General features: G+C 50.5%; 2 protein-coding genes and 1 pseudogene across 2 annotated transcripts; 2 read left to right on the forward strand and 1 right to left on the reverse strand.

The window, feature by feature from the left end:
- The first annotated feature begins 1,381 nt into the window (after positions 1–1,381).
- Positions 1,382–2,774, forward strand: LOC128774475 (EKC/KEOPS complex subunit LAGE3-like). The gene is made up of 3 exons (XM_053893557.1): positions 1,382–1,909; positions 2,227–2,355; positions 2,624–2,774. The coding sequence occupies exons 1-3, from the start codon at positions 1,632–1,634 to the stop codon at positions 2,760–2,762; spliced, it is 546 nt and encodes a 181-aa protein (XP_053749532.1). The 5' UTR covers positions 1,382–1,631; the 3' UTR covers positions 2,763–2,774.
- Positions 2,775–14,974: 12,200 nt separating this feature from the next.
- On the forward strand, positions 14,975–16,441 carry LOC128774471 (cancer/testis antigen 1-like). The gene is made up of 3 exons (XM_053893550.1): positions 14,975–15,424; positions 15,745–15,873; positions 16,124–16,441. The coding sequence occupies exons 1-3, from the start codon at positions 15,180–15,182 to the stop codon at positions 16,260–16,262; spliced, it is 513 nt and encodes a 170-aa protein (XP_053749525.1). The 5' UTR covers positions 14,975–15,179; the 3' UTR covers positions 16,263–16,441.
- A 1,447-nt stretch (positions 16,442–17,888) lies between these two features.
- On the reverse strand, positions 17,889–18,349 carry LOC128774478 (cytochrome c oxidase subunit 4 isoform 1, mitochondrial-like; annotated as a pseudogene).
- Between the last annotated feature and the right edge of the window lie 1,416 nt (positions 18,350–19,765).

The following is a 19,765-nucleotide window of genomic DNA, read 5'->3' on the forward strand; positions in this document are numbered from 1 at the left end:
TCACGGCTACCTTCCCCTGCGTGGTCCTCGTCGTGCTGTTGGTGCGGGGAGTGCTGCTGCCCGGCGCCCTGGATGGCATCATCTACTCTCCCAAGCCTGACTTGTGGAAGCACTCGCTGGGTCGTGAGTGCCGGCACCACGTGGGGCGTAGAGATCACGCACACAAGGACGTCAAAGAATTGAAAACGCTGAAGGTCATGTAAAGTCATTCTGAACCTTTTGGGGGAGAAATACACAAAAAAGAAGTGGGGACCACCCTCAATCCCACCACACAGAGATACGAGGTATTTACACTTCAGGCTACCGTTGCCGGATTTCCGTGCACATATACAGTAGCTTCCTAAGTTGGGATTTTAGTGATTTCCCTTTTGCATCGTGGTTTTTCCTATGCGACCGCATCCCTGTTCTCCATGGCCACTAACTACTTTAGCTCCAGTCGCCATCCCTTCCCTCCTTGCCTCCTACTGGCAGGCTTGCCCCCCGGCGGGAGCCCCTTCGTGACCTTCCCAGACCGCCGATCTGATCCGCACCTGTGCTCAGTCGCCCCCTCCAAAGGCCGCTTTGGTGTGTCCACCTGTACCGGGGAAGGGGAAGGGGACGGGGTGCGGGGCCGTGTCCGTCTGGGCTGTGGCCCATCTCCCTCCACGAACTGCTGCGAGGTCGTGGAGCGCCACGTGCTGGGGACACTGAGCCCAAGGAAGAGACAGGGCCCTCTGGACAACAGGCCGTGGTGTCTGGCGGCCTCCCACGAGGTCTGGGGAGGGGCTAGGGGTGTGGGGAGGGGGTGGAGCTGAGGTAGGACTGGTTTGCGTGGGTGCAGTGGGGTCACACGTCACAGCGCGTGGTGACGATTGGTGAGGGAGCAGCTGCTGGAGAGGCAGCAGCTGCTGGAGAGGCGGCCGAAGGCGGGGTCTCTGGGAGCCCAGGGCAGACCTGGCTTCGGGGCAGGGGCGCGGGAGGCAGTCCCGGGCCCGGGCCCGGGAGGAGCACAGGGGGGTCTGTTTGCTCAGGTGCTCCTGGGAGCCCCCTTGCTTTGGATGCTTGGGGGCGGAGCCTTAGGAGGGAGCCCTCGTTGGCCAGGAGGACAAGGGTGGGGTGGGGGGGTAGTCTCTAGGGGCTCCTGGCCGAGCTGGCTGGGCGGGAACCAGGCAGGCGCCCAAGGGAATGGCCGGGAGGTGGGGGTGGGGAAATGTTGGCCTTGGCGCTCCCGGGAGGCCGGGGTGACTTGCGTGGGCTTTATGAGGAAGCGCTCATAGTCTAGGTAAGCCAGGGGGTCTCCCAGGGCCCAAGGGCGGAAAGGCCGGCTGGGCGGGGACCGGCCGCAGGCTGGCGGCCTCACTAGGAACCCTAGGAGCCCGTTGGCGCAGGCGCCTGGGGGGTGGCGTCGAGCTGTGATAGGCGGGGCTTCCGCAGCCAGGGTCCCAGAGAGCCTGGGACAGCGTCGCTTTGGCGGGAACCGGCCACGCGCCCGGCAGCCTCCCGACGGCCCGTTTGCGCGTGCGCGGGGAGGGCGGGGTCGGCGCGCGGGGCGGAGCTTCGGGAAGGAGCCGCAGCGCCTCAGCCGCCCGCGGACTGGGCGCGCGGCTGGACCTGTGTTCAGGGGACTGGACCTGAGGCGGAGCCTGACGACCATGGAGGCGGCAGACGCAGCCGCAGGCGGCGAGGCGGGCGGCGCCGACAACGCCCGGGACGGCCAGGGGGGCCAGGAGGGCCAGGAGGGCCAGGAGGGCCAGGAGGGCCAGGGAGGCGGCCGAGGCCGCCGCGGGCACGGTCATGGCCTCGGAGGCGCGGACGCGGAGGCCGCGGTCGCCGGCGAGGCTCCGCGTGTCCCGCGACCACGGCACGCCCCGGGGCCAGGCGGAGATGCCCTCTCCATGGCCGGAAGGCCGGAAACCCGAACACACATATTGTATCCTAGCCGAGGGGACGGCGGGGCATGGGCAGGGGGCGGAAAGGGAGAGGAGCCGCGGTAACCTGCGGGGCGTGGGGCAAAGATCTGAGAGCAGGGTGGTCCAGGGGTGGCTGGAGAGAGGTGGGGGAGGAGGAAGGAAGGAAGGAGAGCAGGGGGGAAACGGGTTCCCGGGGGCGGTGGGCGGACACGGGCCTGGTAACGGGGTGGCCGCGAGCCATTAGGGCCGGGAATGGGTGGCCTCGTCAGGGTGGCCTGAGAAGGGGGCTCAGGCCCTAAGCGAGTAGGGGTGGTACCTTAACCGAATCTGCACCCAGCGCCCTCGGCGTGCCTTTCCCGTCCCAGTTGGAGGCGGAGATCGCCTGTGCGTCTTTCGCCCCATATCGGGAACCGTATGGATGCCTTGTGGAGCAGCAGCTCACGGTGTTCGGCAGCGTCCTGGCCATGTTAGTTCTGGAAGGGCCGGGGTCGGGGTGGCTGCAGGTGGCGGGTCCAGTCTCCACGGGGGGTCGGGGGGGGCGCTCTCTGCTGGATCGTCGAGGGCTAGGTGCGGGCCAGGGCCCGCAGGCTCTAACACCTGCACCTGCGGGTAGGGGGGTCGCTCCTGGGGGCGGGGAAGGGTGCAAGGGATGGGTACCTGGGCGGGGAGGGGAGCTGAGCGAGGAAGGGGAGCATCCACCACCTCCAACTTGATTGCCTTTTCTCCTCTCTCAGCCGCTGGAGAGCTGAAAACCCTTTCCTCCTCCGAATTTCCATCATCAACTTTCTTGACCAGCTTTCCCTGGTGATTCGGACCATGCAGCGCTTCCGGTTCCCGGTTCCCGCTAAGCCTGCGCTGGCGAAAGGGGGCTAAGGTCTAGCCTCGTGTCCCTCGTCTGGCGTCTGGGCGGTCCGTCCTTCCTAGGCTAGTGATTCCTGCACTAGCTGCCACCTGAGGTTGGGGGCCTGCCTGGTCTTCTGAGGGCCATGAGGGCCCTTGGGCCCTCATGGTCCCCTTGTTTTGTTTGCCATTTGAATGTTTGCTACTGCAGAGAATAAAACTGAGCTTTGCTATTCCGTGTTCCTTCTCAGTTGTGGCACCCCCGGATAGTCTTCCCTTTGTCCTCAGGTGGGGGCGGGGCGGGGCGGCTTCTGGGATGTCGACGTGCAAGTCGCCGAAGGTGATAGAAGGCAGTCTGGGGACTGGCAGAACCCACGTGCGTCCTGTCCTTCGGTATCAAGGACTCTCAACATGTGGGAATATGCCCATCGTTTGCACGTTTCGCATTACTCCTGACGTCTTTCATCTAATGTGAACTTTTTATCCAAACTCTTCAAGTATCACAGAAACCTCTTGAAACTCTTGTTGACACCCAAGGAACACCATTTTTCTTTATTTTTAATTTATTTAAAGATTTTAGTTTTATGTAATCTTTACATCCATTGTGGGGCTCGAACTCACACCCTCCAGATCGAGAGTCGCTCACTCCGCCGACTGAGTCTGCCGGGCACTCCCAGGGAACACAGTTTAGAAGACTGATACGATTTTTGTTTAAAAGCATTCGAGTTAAAAATCTCACATCCTAGCGATGACCACAGTTAGTCGATTAGCATCTTGGCGAATATTATTCTAGGCGTCGTTCTATGAATACATGCATATGAGTATATATGTCTAAGTTTATGCAAAGACACACACACACACACACACACACACATGCAGGTACCCAATTTTACTTTAATGGTCATCACCCTGAACCCTTCCTATATGAAGCAAAAGCAACTGGGATCTAATGAGTGTCAACTCCCCTGCTCCCGCTGTCTTCCCCCCACCCCTGCCCTTACTTTGAGTTCTGTCTTCTCTGTATGGTTCTTCTTTGCTTCTGGGGAAGCAAGAAGTAAGTTACACAGAGAGCTTCACCAGCCCCAGCAACCCTTGGTGACTGTACATCCCTCGATCTCTTTTGCCCTCACTACCCCACGTTGGAAATCCCTCGAAAAGCACCATACACTTTTATTTCGGCCAATGACGAAGGTTGCATGCTTTCCCAGATTGCCTCTGCTCTAATACTGACAGACGTGTTTCCAACGCATGCTCACAGAAACCAGGAGCCATGGCGAGAGGCAGCCTAAGTGTTGTCTCAGGATTCCTCCTCCTGGGGCTGTCACAGGTGCCTGGGCATCAGCCCCTCCTCAGTCTGTTCCTATCCGTGTACCTGGTCGCCGTGGTGGGGAACCTGCCCGTCAGCGTGGCCACCAGTGATGCCACACCCCGCCACCACACCCACCTCACATTTTTCATAGCCACGCAGCTCTGCATCAACCTCTGCTTCGCCTCTACCGCTGTATCCAGAATGCTGGTCCAAGCGCTGGTCAAAGTCTGTGCATCGGACACACAGCAACCTTAAATTATTTCATGAATAGAAAACATTACAAATAGGGGAGCCCGGGTGGTTCAGTCGGTTAAGAATCCGATTCTTGATTTCGGCTCAGGTCACGACCTCACGGGGTTGGTGAGTTTGAGCCCCGCTTCGGGCTCTGCACTGACAGTACAGGGCCTGCTTGGGATTCTCTCTCTCCTCCTCTCCCTGCCCCTCCTGCACTCTCGACCTCTCAGAATAAAGAAATAAACTTCAAAGAAGAAAATATTGCAAATCGATGAACCAAGTATTTAACTCAAGAAAGTAGGGAAACCACAGCAGCAACACAGAAACAAAACAAAGAAGGGGGAGAAAACAAGTAACAAGAAAGCACTAAGCATTCCAACCCCATTTAGAATAGGTCAATGGAACCAAGATCTGAGTCTTTAAACAGACCAACAGTACAGGTACAGAAAAAAGGAAAAGGAAAACCAAATAGACGACATAACAAATGATAAGAATATGTAACAACAGATTTAAATATATGGAGGAGAATGTTAAAATTCAAAGATACTCTGTATGGTTTTATGACAGTTACACAATTTAGAGATGATGGGCAATTTTGTAGGAAAGAATGAAAAATAATCATGTTAACTCAAGAGGAGATAGAAAACCACACCGATCACTCAGTAAACAAAGCAATCGAATCAAAGATCTGCTTCGCCAGAAGGCAGTCCCGACACAGTCTATCAGGTTAACATCACCACTGACGTACCGACGCCTTGAGCGCAAGTTGGTACACAAGGAGAAAAGTTTTTTCGAGTGATAAGGACACCCATTTTAAAGCAGTCTGGGCAATCTTGTACGTACTGCCGAGCACTAGGGGCATTCTGCTAACATCAGGAGTAAGAAAGGGATCCCCGCTACCACAAGTGTCATTTAACAGTTTGTCAAAATCCTAGCCAATACCAAAGCAGCAGATAGATGTAGCAAGTATCAGTATCAGAAAGGAAAGGACGGGACAAGGAGCACCTGGGTGGCTCAGTCAATAAAGCAACCAAGTCTTTATTTCAGCTCAGGTCATGATCTCACGGTTCACGAGAGCAAGCCCTGCATCCGTCTCTTTGCTGACAGCGTGGAGCCTGCTTGAGATTCTGTCTGTCTCTCTGTCCGTCTGTCTCTCTCTCTGCCCCAACCCTGTTCACACTCTCTGTCTCTCTCAAAGTGAATAAATACAACTTTAAAAAAACTTTTTTAAGCAACAACCAACTGAGCCAACCAGGCGCCCCGAAATTATTTTTGATACAAAAAGAAAATACCTTAGTTTGAGGTAGCAGCATCTAAGGGTTGTTGTTGTTGTTGTTGTTCTCCCTGAGAATGAGGAGCTGGTGGCTCAGTCGGTAAGAGTCCGATTTCGCCTTGGGTCATGATCTCATGGCTTGTGGGTGCGAACCCCACGTCGGGCTCTGTGCTGACAACTCAGAACCTGGAGCCTGCTTCGGATTCTGTGTCTCCCTCTCTCTCTGCCCCTTCTCTGCTCGCACTCTGCCTCTCTCTCTTTCTCTCAAAAATAAATAAACATGAATCAAAGATTTAAAAATGATAAAAAAGAATGTTTACTTTAAGGAAGGGTCGAAAAGTATATTATTTGTAACTATGATTGTTTTTCCTAGAAAATTCATAAGAATCAACTGAATATGAAAGCTAAAAGGAATATTCAATAAGTTAATCAAAATCAGAAATGGAAAAATCACTAATATACCTCCATTCCAGGAAGAAAAGGTCCAACTGGAAGTGTCAATAGAAAACTATCCCACACTCAACGAGCACAAGAACGTAAAATTGCCTGAGGAAGAAAGGAGAGGAGCCTGTGGAGAAACAAACTGCAGAGCTCTGCTGAGGGACACAAATGAAAACATGGACAAAGGAAGAGACGTAACTTTTTTGGAGGACAAGATTCAGCATTACGAAGAAGTCAGTTCTCTTCAAATTAACCTATATATTCAAGGCAATTAGAGACCTAATAAAACATTAAACTTTTTTAACGCGTATTTATCTTTGAGAGAAAGAGAGAGGCAGAGCGTGAGTGTGGCAGGAGCAGAGAGAGAGGGAGACACAGAATCCGAAGCAGGCTCCAGGCTCTGAGCTGTCAGCACAGAGCCTGTCGCGAGGCTTGAACCCATGAACGGTGACATCATGACCTGAGCCGAAACCAGACCCTTGACCGACTGAGCCACCCAGGCGCCCCTAACACATGTTTTAATTGAGGAAAAAAGCTTCTACTGCTCATCTGGAAGAAGATTAAAGTGAGAAGAGCCACGAAATCTGTGAAAATGAACTGTGATCAGTGAGGATTACCCTACCAGTCATTAAAAGTAAAATAAGTTAAACAGAGGGGTATTGACAGATGAATCCACATCCAGCTTACAACTCATGAAACACAATAGAAAGTTCACAAACATACCTCGTTGTAGGTAAGAACACATCAGCAGGCAAGTATTATCTAATAAATGGTACTGAGAAAACTACAGAATTGTTCCAAGAAAAGAGGCAAAAATAATGTCAGCTCTTCACAGCAAAATGATTCTTAGGTGGATAAAAGAGTTAGGTATAAAACACGAAACTATTTTTACTTTTAATGTATTACCTTTTTTGGAGAGAGAGAGAGAGCGTGTGTGTGAGGGAGAGAGAGCGAGAGAGAGAGAGAGAGAGAGAGAGAGAGAGAAAGAGAGAGTATGGGTGAGGGGCAGAGGTACAGAGAGAGAATCCCAAGCAGGCTCCATGCGCACCGCAGAGCCCACCCAACACGGGGCTCGATCCCATAAGCCGGGGATCGTGACCTGAGCCGAAAGCGAGAGTCAGATGCCCAAGTGACTGAGCCGCCCAGGTGCGCTGAAACTATTTTACAAATATTACACTGATAATATACTCTCAAGATGAAGTGAAACTTCTTAATCAAAAAGGCATTGGAAGAGATCCCAAATGAAAAAGGATAGATGTATCGACATTAGAAAACCAGGACAACCTTTTGGGATGAGCACTGGGTGTTTTATGGGAACCAATTTGACAATAAATTTCATATATTGCAAAAAAATAAAAAAATAAAAAAATAAATGGTTAAGTGGTTAAAAAAAAAAAAGAAACCCAGGACAGTTGAAGAAAACATCTGCCATCTGTATAACAAAATATCAATATCCCCTTAATGTTTGTAAATGTTTATTTATTTTGAGAGAGAGAGAGAGACAGAGACAGAGAGAGCGGGGGAAGGGCAGGGACAGAGGGAGAGAGAGAATCCCGAGCAGGCTCCATGCTGTGAGTGTGGAGCCCCAAGCAGGGCTCCATCTCGCGAACTGTGACATCATGACCTGAGCCGACATCAAGAGTCGGACGTTTGACTGACTGAACCGCCCAGGTGCCCCAATATCCCCTTAATTTTTAAAAGCTTCTTGTATAAGTTTTAAGCATCCAACCTATGAAAATAGAAAACCATAATGAACCAAGACATGAGAAGACAAGTCACAGAAGGAGAAACACAATGACTAATAAAAATATGAAATAAATCAGTCTCGTTAATCAACACACATGAACTGAGACAATCAAACGACCACTTTCATTGATCAAAACAGCAATGTGATACAGTGAGTCTTCCTATACTGTGGGATGAAATGCAACCGATAAACCTTTCTGCCTGCAATTGCCAAAAACGTGGAGACTTAACAATCCTGGGTGCCCTGCAATAAACTCTCTGGGAGAAATTCCTACAAGTGTCCTTTGGGCTCTAATAACATGAGCATTTACATTTTGATAGAGGATGTCGACATCATATAGGTATACAAATCTGCTTGCCCAGCAGCGTTGTAGGAGTGCTCGCCCTGCCCCACATCCGCACTGTGCGACGTGGTGGTCATGAACCACCCACGCTGCTAAGCACACGAACTCTGCTGAGACGTTAAGTGTAAAACGCACACGGAATTCTGAAAACAGTATGATTAGAACACACAATAGCTCAGTGCTTTGTTACTGACTACATGTTAAAATGATAGTATTTTGGATATGTTTGGGTTAAATAAAACATTTTGAAGTTATTTTGTGCCAGCCTTCTTTTCGTCTCCCTTAATAGGTTTCCAAAGTTTTCCTCTGGCACGTTTTCTTAAGTTTATGCCTGAGTATGCCATAGCATTTACTCTTATTGTGAATGATGTTTCGTTGACCCTTACTAGTTATTGCCTTATTTATGAAGGCTCTTGTTTTTGCATATCCATTATATAGGGGGCCACTTTACTGAATTCTCTTATTTCTAATAGTTTCTCAGGTGGATCACCTCGTGTTTTTCAGGCAAGCAGTTACAGCATCTTCAAATGATGAGAAATTTACCTCCGTCCTTTAGACCTTTATACTTACATCTTTTTTTACCTGTCTGACGTCACCGTCTACTCACACAATAGTGTAAAATGATAGTGGTGAGAAAGGGTATCTTTGCTTTGAGCCAGACTGGAGTGGGGATGCTTCTAGTGTTCTTTTGGATTTTGAGTTGTTGCTAGAGATATGTCATGTAAGGGAACAATTCCCTTCATCTGACTAGACCAAGGTGTTTAATAAAGCAAAAAGAACATTTGATTTTGTTAGACACGTCTATACCTGTGGAAAACCGGTGATATGATTTTTCACTTTGGAGCGATTAATATGGTGTACTATTTGCACTGATTTTCTAATAGGGAACCGTCCTTACATTCCTCCAAGAAATCCCCCTTAGTCAAATTTTAATTTATTTTTATTGAAGTGTAGTTGACATATAACCTCATACTAGTTTCAGACGTACAAATACTAATTCAACGTTTATATACGTTAGGAAGTGATGGCGATGGTAAGTCTAGCTACCGCCTGTCACCATACAAAGTTGTTACAGTACTATTAACTACATTCCCTAGGCTGCACATTGCGTCCCTGTGTCTTATTTATTTTATGACTGGAAGTTTTGTACCCCTTAATCCCCCTCCCCTACTTTGCCCATGCCCCCCCCCCGACCCTCCCTTCTGTCAACCACCAGATTACTCTCTGTATCTAAGACTCCATTCCTGTTTGGTTTGGTTTGGTTTTTTAGATTCCACATAAAAGTGAAATCATATGGTATTCGTCTTTGTGCGACTTATTTCACTTAGCAGAGTATCCTCTAGATCCATCCATGTTGCCACAAATGCAAACAGAGCTCTTTTTTATCGCTGAGAAATGTTTGTGTGTGTGTGTGTGTGTGTGTGTGTGCATGCGTGCATGCGAGTGTGTGTGCATGTGACAGTATGTGTGTGTGTGTGCGTGTGTGGCATCTGCTCTGTCATTTCATCGACTGGCGGACACTTAGCTCGTTTCCCTGTCTTGGCTATTATCGTAGATAACGCTTCGGTGAACACAGGGGCACATACAACTTTTTGAATTACTGTTTTCATTTTCTTCAGGCAAATACCCAGAAGTGGAATTGCCTGATTGTAAGCTAGTTCTATTTTTTGTTATTTGAGAGAGAGTGAGAGAGAGACAGAGAGAGCAAGGGGCAGAGGGAGAGAAAGAATCTTCAGCAGGCTCTCCGCACAGTGCAGAGCCCGACTCGGGGCTCCCTCCCACGACCCGTGAGGTCACGACCAGAGCCAAAATCAAGAGTCAGAGGCTTAACTGACCGAGTCACCCAGGAGCCCCAAGGGAGTTCTGTTTTTAATTTCTGGAGGAACCTCCACACCATTTCCCATCGAAGCTGCACCATTTTGCATTTCCACCTCATATTTTAATTTTAAAATGAGCCACTGCATTCTGTTTGGCATTATTTCATTTACCAGGTGGTTTGTTGTTGTTGTTGTTGTTAATTTAACTAATGTGTTCTTGGAGAGGGAGAAAGCGGGAGCAGGGGAAGGGCAGAGAGAGGGAGACAGAGGAATCCCAAACAGGCTCCACACTACCAGCGCAGAGCCCAACGTGGGGCTTGAACTCACAAACAACGAGATCAGGACCTGAGCCGAAGTCGAACGCTTAACCGACTGAGCCGCCCTGGTGCCCCTAGCAGATTTGTATTCATGTTCCCCAGTAAGAATCATCCATAGTTTCCTATTTGGTACTATCTCTATTGGTATCAATCCTCTATAACCAAAATGTGGAAGTTTTACTTTTTTATGCCTTCGAATACTAGAAATAGCACTGGCATCGTCTGCACCTTAAAGGTTTGCTTGCTTTCCCCTCTAATGTCAGTTGACCTAGTGTGTGTGTGTGTTTAAGTTTATTTATTTTCATAGAGAGAGCGCAAGCGTGAGGGGTGGAGCGGCAGAGAGAGGGAGAGACAGAATCCCAAGCAGTCTCCGCCTTGTCAGCACGGAACCTGCCATGGGGCTTGAACCCACGAACCATAAGATCATGATCTGAGCCGAAGTCAAGAATTGGACACCTAACTGACTGAGTCACCCAGTTGCCCCTTGAATAAGAATTTTAAATAGCTGATTTGGTACATGGTATAATCCTGTTTATGCAAATAAAATACGTAGAAGCAACTTAACATATCCTAAGGAAAATTCTGGAAGAATATACTCACACTGTTCATGGTGGCTAGTGCAGGAACTGAGACCATTAGAAATCTTTGCCTCCTAACTTAGGCGTTTGTGTAAGGGCTGTATGTCTTTTAGAGTAAGCATACGCTATCCTTGTAGGAAAGATGAAAAGTTTAGACAAATCCAAAATTGTAAATACGTTATGATTCCAGTACTGTTTCCCTGCTTTAAATATGCATGTACATACAATTGTCACTTAAGAAGAAACCTGAGGGAAACCATTGAAATGTTCACAGTGGCTCTCTCCGGTGGTGACATTAGGGAGGGTATTTTTTGGTCATTTTCTAACTTTCTGTAATTCTTCGACTTGTCCACTGACCACGTTTTGCTTCCATAGACTCTAAACAAAATCCAAAAAACCCCACAACATTTTATAACCAAAAATGCAACAAAATATTCCATCTTTGATGTAATGGGGGAAGAATCTGGCACAGAAAACAGGATTCACAAAATGGACCATCTACACTAATTTTCTCAAAGTAAGCGCTACACTCAACATGGGGCTTCAACGCTTGAGATCACGAATCACATGCTGTACTGACTAAGCTAGCCAGGTGCTCTCCCTCACCCTGGTCTACACTAAATTCCAAACTCCTCAGTAAGTGGATTCACCACAAAGCATCAGGCATGTGTCGGCTTCACTGTGAAGGAGTGCAGCTTGCATTTAATTTGACATATCCCCAATCCTCCGCTGTCTGCACCCTGAGCCACGCAGAGACCCACTGCAAGAGGCGGGCTTCACGGGGTGCCTGGGGGGCTCAGTCAGTTGAGCATCCGACCTCAGTTCAGGTCGCGATCACGTAGTTCATGCATTCGAGCCCCGCGCACGGCTCTGTGCTGACACCTCTGAACCTAGAGCCTGCTTCGGATTCTGCGTCTCCCTCTCTCTGCCCTTCCTCTGCTCACACTCTGTCTCTGTGTCTGTCTCTGTCTCTCTCTCAAAACTAAAGAAACATTAAAAATTTATAATTGTTTTTAGCTTATACATAGAAAAGGACCATAAGCCAAGTTAAAATGAAGCCATGGGGAGGAAAAGTATTTCCAATCATGATAAAGATTTGATACCCTGAACACTTAAAGGACACTTACCAGTCAGTGTGAAAAGAGTGACTGTCCTGAATAGAAAACAGGCAAGGATACGCATGGACAGTTCTCAGGAGAGATGCCACTGGCCAAATGTCTAATCGCATCACATTCAAAAGGAAACTGGAAGACACCAATATGGTTTTGGTCGCTATGCATTTGGTTTTACGAAGGTGTAAAAGACTGAACATATCCTGTCTGGGGTGGGACGCAGGGAAATGGACTCTTTTATCTACAACCGACGCGAGCTTCTGGGGGTGCACTTTGGCAACATGCACCAAACACTTTAAAGAGGGCTTACCCTCTGACCTGACAAGTCCCCTTCTCAAAATCTATGGAACAGAAGCAAATGTACCGGGACATTCGTTTCAGCACCGCTTACAGGACTGAAAGAGGAGAAACAATGACAAGGTCTACCCGCATGGATGGGTTGGAGTAGCTGAAGAATACACGTTTGTGGATCGTGGTGCAGCTCCACTGCCCACACCCTGCCCCCGCGTGTTCGCGTAGAGAAGCTTTACAAGCACAAACAGGTGTTGGGGGGGGGCTACGAGAATAAAGCCCCTCTGAAGAAGGAGAAGAGGCAGCAGGGGCAGCAGTGGACGCAGAAGCGGCAGCGAGCGGGCCTGTTCCCTCTGTGGAGGGAGAGGAGGGGGAGATCCCTGGGGGATGAATGTCAGCTGAACCGATGGGACCCTTGAAGCCCGGGGTCTGGCGTGCACTGTATGTCCCCTGTACGACAGGCTCAAACAGATACAAGAGCTCTAAACTAAGATGACAGGTTTGCCAGGACCAGCCCTACCGCCGCCAAATAAAGCTCATAAGGTAAATCAATTCAAAACCCTGTGGAAAACATGGATTCTAACCCCCCAAATTACAGACTGTAAGTTACTGTTACACATTTAATATAATTTTTTTCACATTTATTTATTACTGAGAGACAGAGCATGAGCATGAGCATGAGCATGAGCATGGGAGGAGCGTAGAGAGGGGGAGACGCAGAATCCGAAGCAGGCTCCGGGCTCCCAGTTGTCAGCACAGAGCCAGACGGGGGCTTAACCTCACAAACCCTTGAGACCATGACCTGAGCCCGTCAGACGCTCAACCGACTGAGCCTGCCAGGCGGCCTTAATGCATCTTTCCTGCACTCATTCAATGTTTCTGAAGAGTTTGGATAAAAAGTTCACATTAGATGAACGACGTCAGGAGTAATGCGAAACGTGCAAACGATGGGCATATTCCCACATGTTGAGAGTCCTTGATACCGAAGGACAGGACGCACGTGGGTTCTGCCAGTCCCCAGACTGCCTTCTATCACCTTCGGCGACTTGCACGTCGACATCCCAGAAGCCGCCCCGCCCCGCCCCGCCCCCACCTGAGGACAAAGGGAAGACTATCCGGGGGTGCCACAACTGAGAAGGAACACGGAATAGCAAAGCTCAGTTTTATTCTCTGCAGTAGCAAACATTCAAATGGCAAACAAAACAAGGGGACCATGAGTGCCCAAGGGCCCTCATGGCCCTCAGAAGACCAGGCAGGCCCCCAACCTCAGGTGGCAGCTAGTGCAGGAATCACTAGCCTAGGAAGGACGGACCGCCCAGACGCCAGACGGGGGACACGAGGCTAGACCTTAGCCCCCTTTCGCCAGCGCAGGCTTAGCGGGAACCGGGAACCGGAAGCGCTGCATGGTCCGAATCACCAGGGAAAGCTGGTCAAGAAAGTTGATGATGGAAATTCGGAGGAGGAAAGGGTTTTCAGCTCTCCAGCGGCTGAGAGAGGAGAAAAGGCAATCAAGTTGGAGGTGGTGGATCCTCCCCTTCCTCGCTCAGATGATAGATAGATAGATAGATAGATAGATAGATAGATAGACAGATAGGATAGATGAGAATGGAAGCTGAGTGGTCCCATGACCTGCTGCCTGCAAGCTGAGCGGGAGACCCGGCAAAGCTGATGGTGTAATTCAGCCTGAGTCTGAAGGTCTGAGAACCAAGGGAGCTGGTAGCAGTGTAAATGCCAGTCCCAGGGGGCAGGACAAGGTGAGACGTGATGTCACAGCTCAACAGTGAGGCAGAGGAAAGGCCTGGGGAAGAGACCAAATTCCTCCTTCATTCCTCCACTTTTTGTTTCATTCAGGCTCTCAGTGGATTGGACGATGCCTGCTCAACATTGGGGGTCTACTTTACTGAGTCCACAGATTCAAACGCTCATCGCATCCGGAAGTACCCTTGCAGACACACCCAGAAATAACGTTCTGTCAGGGTACCCTATGCCCAGGCAAGCTGATACATAGAATTAGCCATCGAACCCAGTGAAGGAGCTGCTTTTAGGAGCGTGACCTCAGCATGCATATAGTCACCACTCTTTGACACAGGTGACTGCCCGGTGGGACTGTGTACTGCACAGAGTATCTGCCTTTCCCTGTATAGAATGGGGGCCAAAAGCATAAGTGACAAAGAAACCACCTATAACCGACTATGTCAACATTTAAAAGTTTTGTTCTGCAAACAGTACCAATCAAGAAAGTGAGAAGACAACCCATAAAATGGGCGAATGTATTTTAAAATCATGTTTGATAAGGGACTTCTATCCAGAACATATCAATAGCTCTTGCAACCGAGGAATGCCGTTATTCTTAGAAACGGGAAAGTTTGAGATTGGCAGACACTTTGTAAAACGATCCAACTTCCCTCGGCTTGCCACCCTCCACCCGCCATGTATCGATGGGGCAATTTAGACGCACCGAGGGACCACAGGGATACCGGCAGATTCTTTCCCTCAGTGCACACTTCTCCAAGTCCTGACCATGGTGGCCAGTGTCCCCACAAAGCTAAGGCAGCCACGTCCTGACCGCATTACCCGCGCCACATTTGCCCCTTTTTCTGTCCCCCTTTGTTTGGCGTCACTCCACCTTCCGCCAACCCCACGCTCCTACTCTAACCCTCCGTCCAGAATAGGCGGGGCCTGTTTGCCCAGGCGCGCGCGAGAGACTGAGTTGCGTCGCGTACTAGGGGCGGGGCTTCGTCAGGGAGCCCTGGCTCTCCAGCGCCGCCGACGGGGTCTCCCTGGCGGCCCGTGGGCAGTCGGGCCAGCTTGGCGGGAACCAATCACATGCCAGAAACCTCACCAGAGGTCTGTCTGCGCAGGCGCCCTGGGTATCCCCAGCAGCCTTGCGCGCGGAGGGGCGGAGCTTCGTGAGGCAGTCCCAGCGCCTCAGCGGTCGGCGGGGCGCGCGGTTTAGCGGCGGCCTCTGAGCGGGCGGGTGTGGGGGCCATGCAGGCCCCGGGCGACGGCGCGGACGGCGCGCAGATCCTGGACGACGGCGCCGGTGGTGCGACGGGTAGTGCTGGCTCGTCCAGTGGCCCCGGAAATCCCGGAGGCCGGGACGGCCCCGCGACGTCGGGCACCGTGGCTGGGGAAGCTCCCCAGGTCGAGGGGGCATGGCCCGCCCCAAGGCAGGGGGAAGAGGCTTCGGCCTCGGCCTCCGGGGAAGCCTCAGAAAAGCAAGTGTTGGAATTGTATCCTTTCCAAGGAGCTCCCGAGGTCGGGGGGCAGCGGGGAATGGCCGGGAGGGGAGGCAGGTGGCGGCCCCGGTGGATGGGCGGGAGAGGTGTCGGGGACTTGCGGGGGCACAGAAGGGAAGTGGGGGTGGGGGTGGGGGGGCCGAGGGAGGCTGGAGGAAGCAGCTGGGGGTGCCGCGATGCACGTTTCCCGAAGGGGCGGCCGAGGTGGTCTCGGGTGGCCCTAAGGGCGGTCCGGGGGCAGGCGGGCCTCCGATGGGCAAGGAAGCCTCCTCCATGAGGTCCACCCAGATATGCCTTAACCGAATGTCCACCAGTGCCCTCACGGTGCCTTTCCTGTGTTACGTGGATGCGGAGCTGACCTACCAGTACCTGACCTCGAGCGCCGAATGCTACCACGAAGCGGTTCACACGGAGCTCACGGTGATTGGCAGTGACTTGTTTATGTAAGTTCTAGAAGGGGCTGGCGGGAGGCAGTGGGGAGCTGAGGTAACCTCTGCCCGACGGCCACTTCGGTTGGAGATGTGCAGACACCAAGGGCTCGGTCTAAGGAGGCACATGGGGCCCCGGGTCTGTGGCCGCCTCAGGGGTTGCTCTAAGGGAGACACGGAGGGGTAACCTTGAGGGGGGAGATTGGAGTGAGGAGGGCCAGGAGTTCTCAGATCTCAAGTGATTTCCTTTTCCCCTTACTTTTAGCCGACTGACTGCTGAAGACCCTGTCCTCCTGCAGATTTCCACCGCCTCCTTGCTCAACCAGCTTTCCACGGTGGTGCAGACCATGCAGCACTTGGTGCCCGCGATTTTTTCTAGGCCTCGGCCTGGAAAAGGGGGCTGAGTCCAGGACAGTATCCAGTGGAAGGCCATGTGCCCTTCCCCAGGGGCATGACCTTCGCAGTAGTTGCCACTTTATTTCTGGGGCTTAGTTATTTGCCTGTACTGGCCCGTGGGTGCTCTGTGCCCACTTGTTTTGATTGCTGCTTAAAGAATACAGATAATAAAACTGAGTTAATGTTCCGTATCTGAGTTTCTTTTCAGCACCCAGATTTTCTCCCATGTGTCCTCAGGTTGGAGGGGAGGTTCTGGTTCTAGTACTCTAGTACAAGGCAATCGAATACAATTGACGAAATGAAAGGAAATTAAGATTGCTTGGGTCCTGTCATTCAACATTGACTACCGTCAGGATTTCAGAATACTCTCGTGGCTTTAGGGTTGTAGGAATACGTTAAATGTATGACAGTCATAGCAAGGAGTAAGCTTCTTCAAGTTTAGCATCAGTTGTTTGTTGTTTTTTTTTTTTTTCCCTGAAACATTTTTGGGCTTTCCCTCTGTCTAAAACTTCTTCAAACACATCTTACTGCATGGATACGTACAAGATGTATTATGATGCATTTGTTCAACACTTCAGTTTCTCGCAATTTTTTTCCTATTACACATAATGTTTTGGTGGGATTCTTGCATATAAGTCTCTGCGTGAATGGCTGTTTTCTTAAGATGGATTCCAAGAGGCAGATCTATCATACAGAGTGGCTCTCCAGAAAATGTGCCAGAATTCTGGCACCAGCAGAATGGTGGTTTCCCCGCATCCCTGTCGTGGCTGGATCTGTTTTCTGCCACAAGGAGAAACTCAGTTTGGGTGCAGCCACACTGGAAAACAGTGTGGAGGTTCCTCAGAAAATTAAGAATAGACCTACCCTATGACCCAGCAGTAGCACTGCTGGGAATTTACCCAAGGGATACGGGAATACTGATGCATAGGGGCCCTTGGACCCCAATGTTTATAGCAGCACTCTCAACAATAGCCAAGTTATGAAAAGAGCCTAAATGTCCATCAACTGATGAATGGATAAAGAAATTGTGGTTTGTATACACAATGGAGTACTACGTGGCAACGAGAAAGAATGAAATATGGCCCTTGGTAGCAACGTGGATGGAACTGGAGAGTGTGACGCTAAGTGAAATAAGCCATACAGAGAAAGACAGATACCGTATGTTTTCACTCTTATGTGGATCCTGAGAAACTTAAGAGAAACCCATGGGGGAGGGGAAGGAAAAAAAAAAGAGGTTAGGGTGGGAGGGAGCCAAAGCATAAGAGACTCTTCAAAACTGAGAACAAACTGAGGGTTGATGGGGGTGGGAGGGAGAGGAGGGTGGGTGATGGGTATTGAAGAGGGCATCTTTTGGGATGAGCACTGGGTGTTGCATGGAAACCAATTAGACAATAAATTTCACATATTAAAAAAAACCCTCAATTTGCATGAGCAAAGAACTTAGAAACACTAGAATAAGAACGTTGTGCTTTCCTGGCCTTGTTTCAAATCAGAGAAGACAAGTGCTGGGACAACTGGTCGGTCGGGGTGAGTGAGGCAGAGAGAGAGGCAGTGTAGCATAGTTTGGGGGAAATATTTTTTGTCACGTAAACTGCTCACCTGTTAGCATCGGTGCTGCGACACAACAGTTCCCAGCAAGTACACCGAGCCGCGTGGAGGTTGCAGGACAAGGCGAGGCTCAGATGGCCGAGTGGCGGGCTACTGTTTCTTCCACTCGTTTTTGTCGTAGTCCCGCTTGACTGAGAAGCCCTGGATCGGGCTGGCCTTCCAAGTCGAGCATCCTCTCGGTCTGCTTGGCCACCCCACTCCTCTTCAGAGGTTGCGGGATGGGGCCGTACACGCAGTGCTTCTCCCAGATCAGAACGAGAGCAGCGGCTGATGGAGAACATGGTGGTGCCTACAACCGTCTTCCGCTTGTTTGTGCTCCTGTTCGTTTCAGCCAAGCTCTCGTTGAACTGAATGTGGCACGATTCAGCTTTTTCATCAGTGGAGAGGATGCTGCAGGAAGGCCTCTTCTCTTTCGAGGCCTTCTGGCTGGCGGACGTTGTCGATGTGGGCCACAGCAGGCAGGGGATAGTCACGCCATTCGACATAACTCGAGAGAGCGTAGTTTTCACTCTTCATGACGCTTCCACGTGCTCCAACACTGAGGTGGAAATTCCTCACTTGCCAGTTAGGCGAACCACTCTGGTAGCCAGAATTCTGCCACTAGTGCCTGCTGTGATTGTGGTGACCACCCTGGGAAAATAGAATGAAATCAAAATCTTCTGTGTGCAGGCGCTACGCTATGCTCCCGACCCACATCGTCATGTGTAATTCTCAGGACAGCCTGGTGAGCTGGGTACTGTCGTCTCTACACCGGTTCTAGGCGAAGAATGGAGGCCGACAGAGGCCGGGTCTGTTTGATTCAAGCACCTACTGTCTTAGCCACCCTATCCCTCCAACCTCAGCACGGTTGAGTGGAGCCACCAGGAGACTGGGAGAGTGTTTTTCCTTCTTCCGGCTCCAGGGAACATCCATGCGACTAATGAAAAACGCAGAAATGGGCAAACGCAGGCAAAGTAGGTAAGAATTGGGGAGAACATGGGGCGCCTGGGTGACTCAGTCTGTTAAGCGGCTGACTTTGGCTCAGGTCACGATCTCACAGTTAGTGAGTTCCAGCGCCTTGTCGGGCTCTGTGCTGACAGCTCAGAGGCTGGAGCCTGCTTCAGATTCTATGTCTCCCTCTGCCTCTCTGCCCCTCCCCTGCTCACGCTCTGTCTCTCTGTCTCTCTGTCTCTCTCTCTCAAAAATAAACAAACATTTTTAAAAAATTAGAAAGAATTGAGGAGAACATAAGGTTGATAAGAATCCCAATCCTGGCTTTGCAGTGGCTTCTCTATACTCCCAGGTCCTTTTGTACCTTGAAATCTTCATTTGGCCCTCTTTGAAACGGAGGGCACAATGGGGGTACCTGTTTCCCTCTTCCCCCTGCCCTCTTCCCTCGACTATGAAGAGGGCTCTTCTCAGGCATTTTTCCTAGCTGACAAAAAAAAAAAAAAAAAAAAATAGAACCAAATCATCTGCCAACCCAGAAAAAGTCTCCACAATTGTGGAAGCAAAACAGTTTTCTCATTGAGTAGGCATTGCACCAGAATGTGATGCGCATCACAGGCAATCTGCTAAGAGATTCCAAAGACAGGGAGCTTTCACCCTTTTGTATAGGTAAGCGGGTAGAGCTCATCACGTGTTCTCAACATCCACCACAAGTAGACCTCAAGTAAGAGGACGTGACGCCACCAGGCCCCGCACATAGTTCATCCTGAATTTCCCTGGGAACCGGGGTGGCCGTGTGTATTAGGTCGTGGCTGTTTCAGACGGCGCGTTTGTGTTCCCTCCCCCACATTAATATGCTGAAGCCCTAAACCCCGGTGTGGCTGTATTCGGAGATGGGACCTTTGAGGAAGCAAGTTTAAATGAGGTCATAAGAATGGGGCTCTGGTCCAATAAGACTGGTGTCCTTATAAGAGAG

This window comes from Panthera pardus, unplaced genomic scaffold, assembly GCF_024362965.1.
Source record: "Panthera pardus isolate Hobbes unplaced genomic scaffold, ASM2436296v1 HiC_scaffold_322, whole genome shotgun sequence".
NCBI lineage: Eukaryota > Metazoa > Chordata > Mammalia > Carnivora > Felidae > Panthera > Panthera pardus.

Coding starts and splice junctions, on each gene's coding strand:
- LOC128774475 (XM_053893557.1), top strand. CDS start 1,632: ATGGAGGCGGCAGACGCAGCCGCAGGCGGCGAGGCGGGCGGCGCCGAC. Junction 1,910..2,226: donor GAAACCCGAACACACATATT/GTATCCTAGCCG, acceptor ATCTGCACCCAG/CGCCCTCGGCGTGCCTTTCC. Junction 2,356..2,623: donor TTCGGCAGCGTCCTGGCCAT/GTTAGTTCTGGA, acceptor CTCCTCTCTCAG/CCGCTGGAGAGCTGAAAACC.
- LOC128774471 (XM_053893550.1), top strand. CDS start 15,180: ATGCAGGCCCCGGGCGACGGCGCGGACGGCGCGCAGATCCTGGACGAC. Junction 15,425..15,744: donor GAAAAGCAAGTGTTGGAATT/GTATCCTTTCCA, acceptor AATGTCCACCAG/TGCCCTCACGGTGCCTTTCC. Junction 15,874..16,123: donor ATTGGCAGTGACTTGTTTAT/GTAAGTTCTAGA, acceptor CCTTACTTTTAG/CCGACTGACTGCTGAAGACC.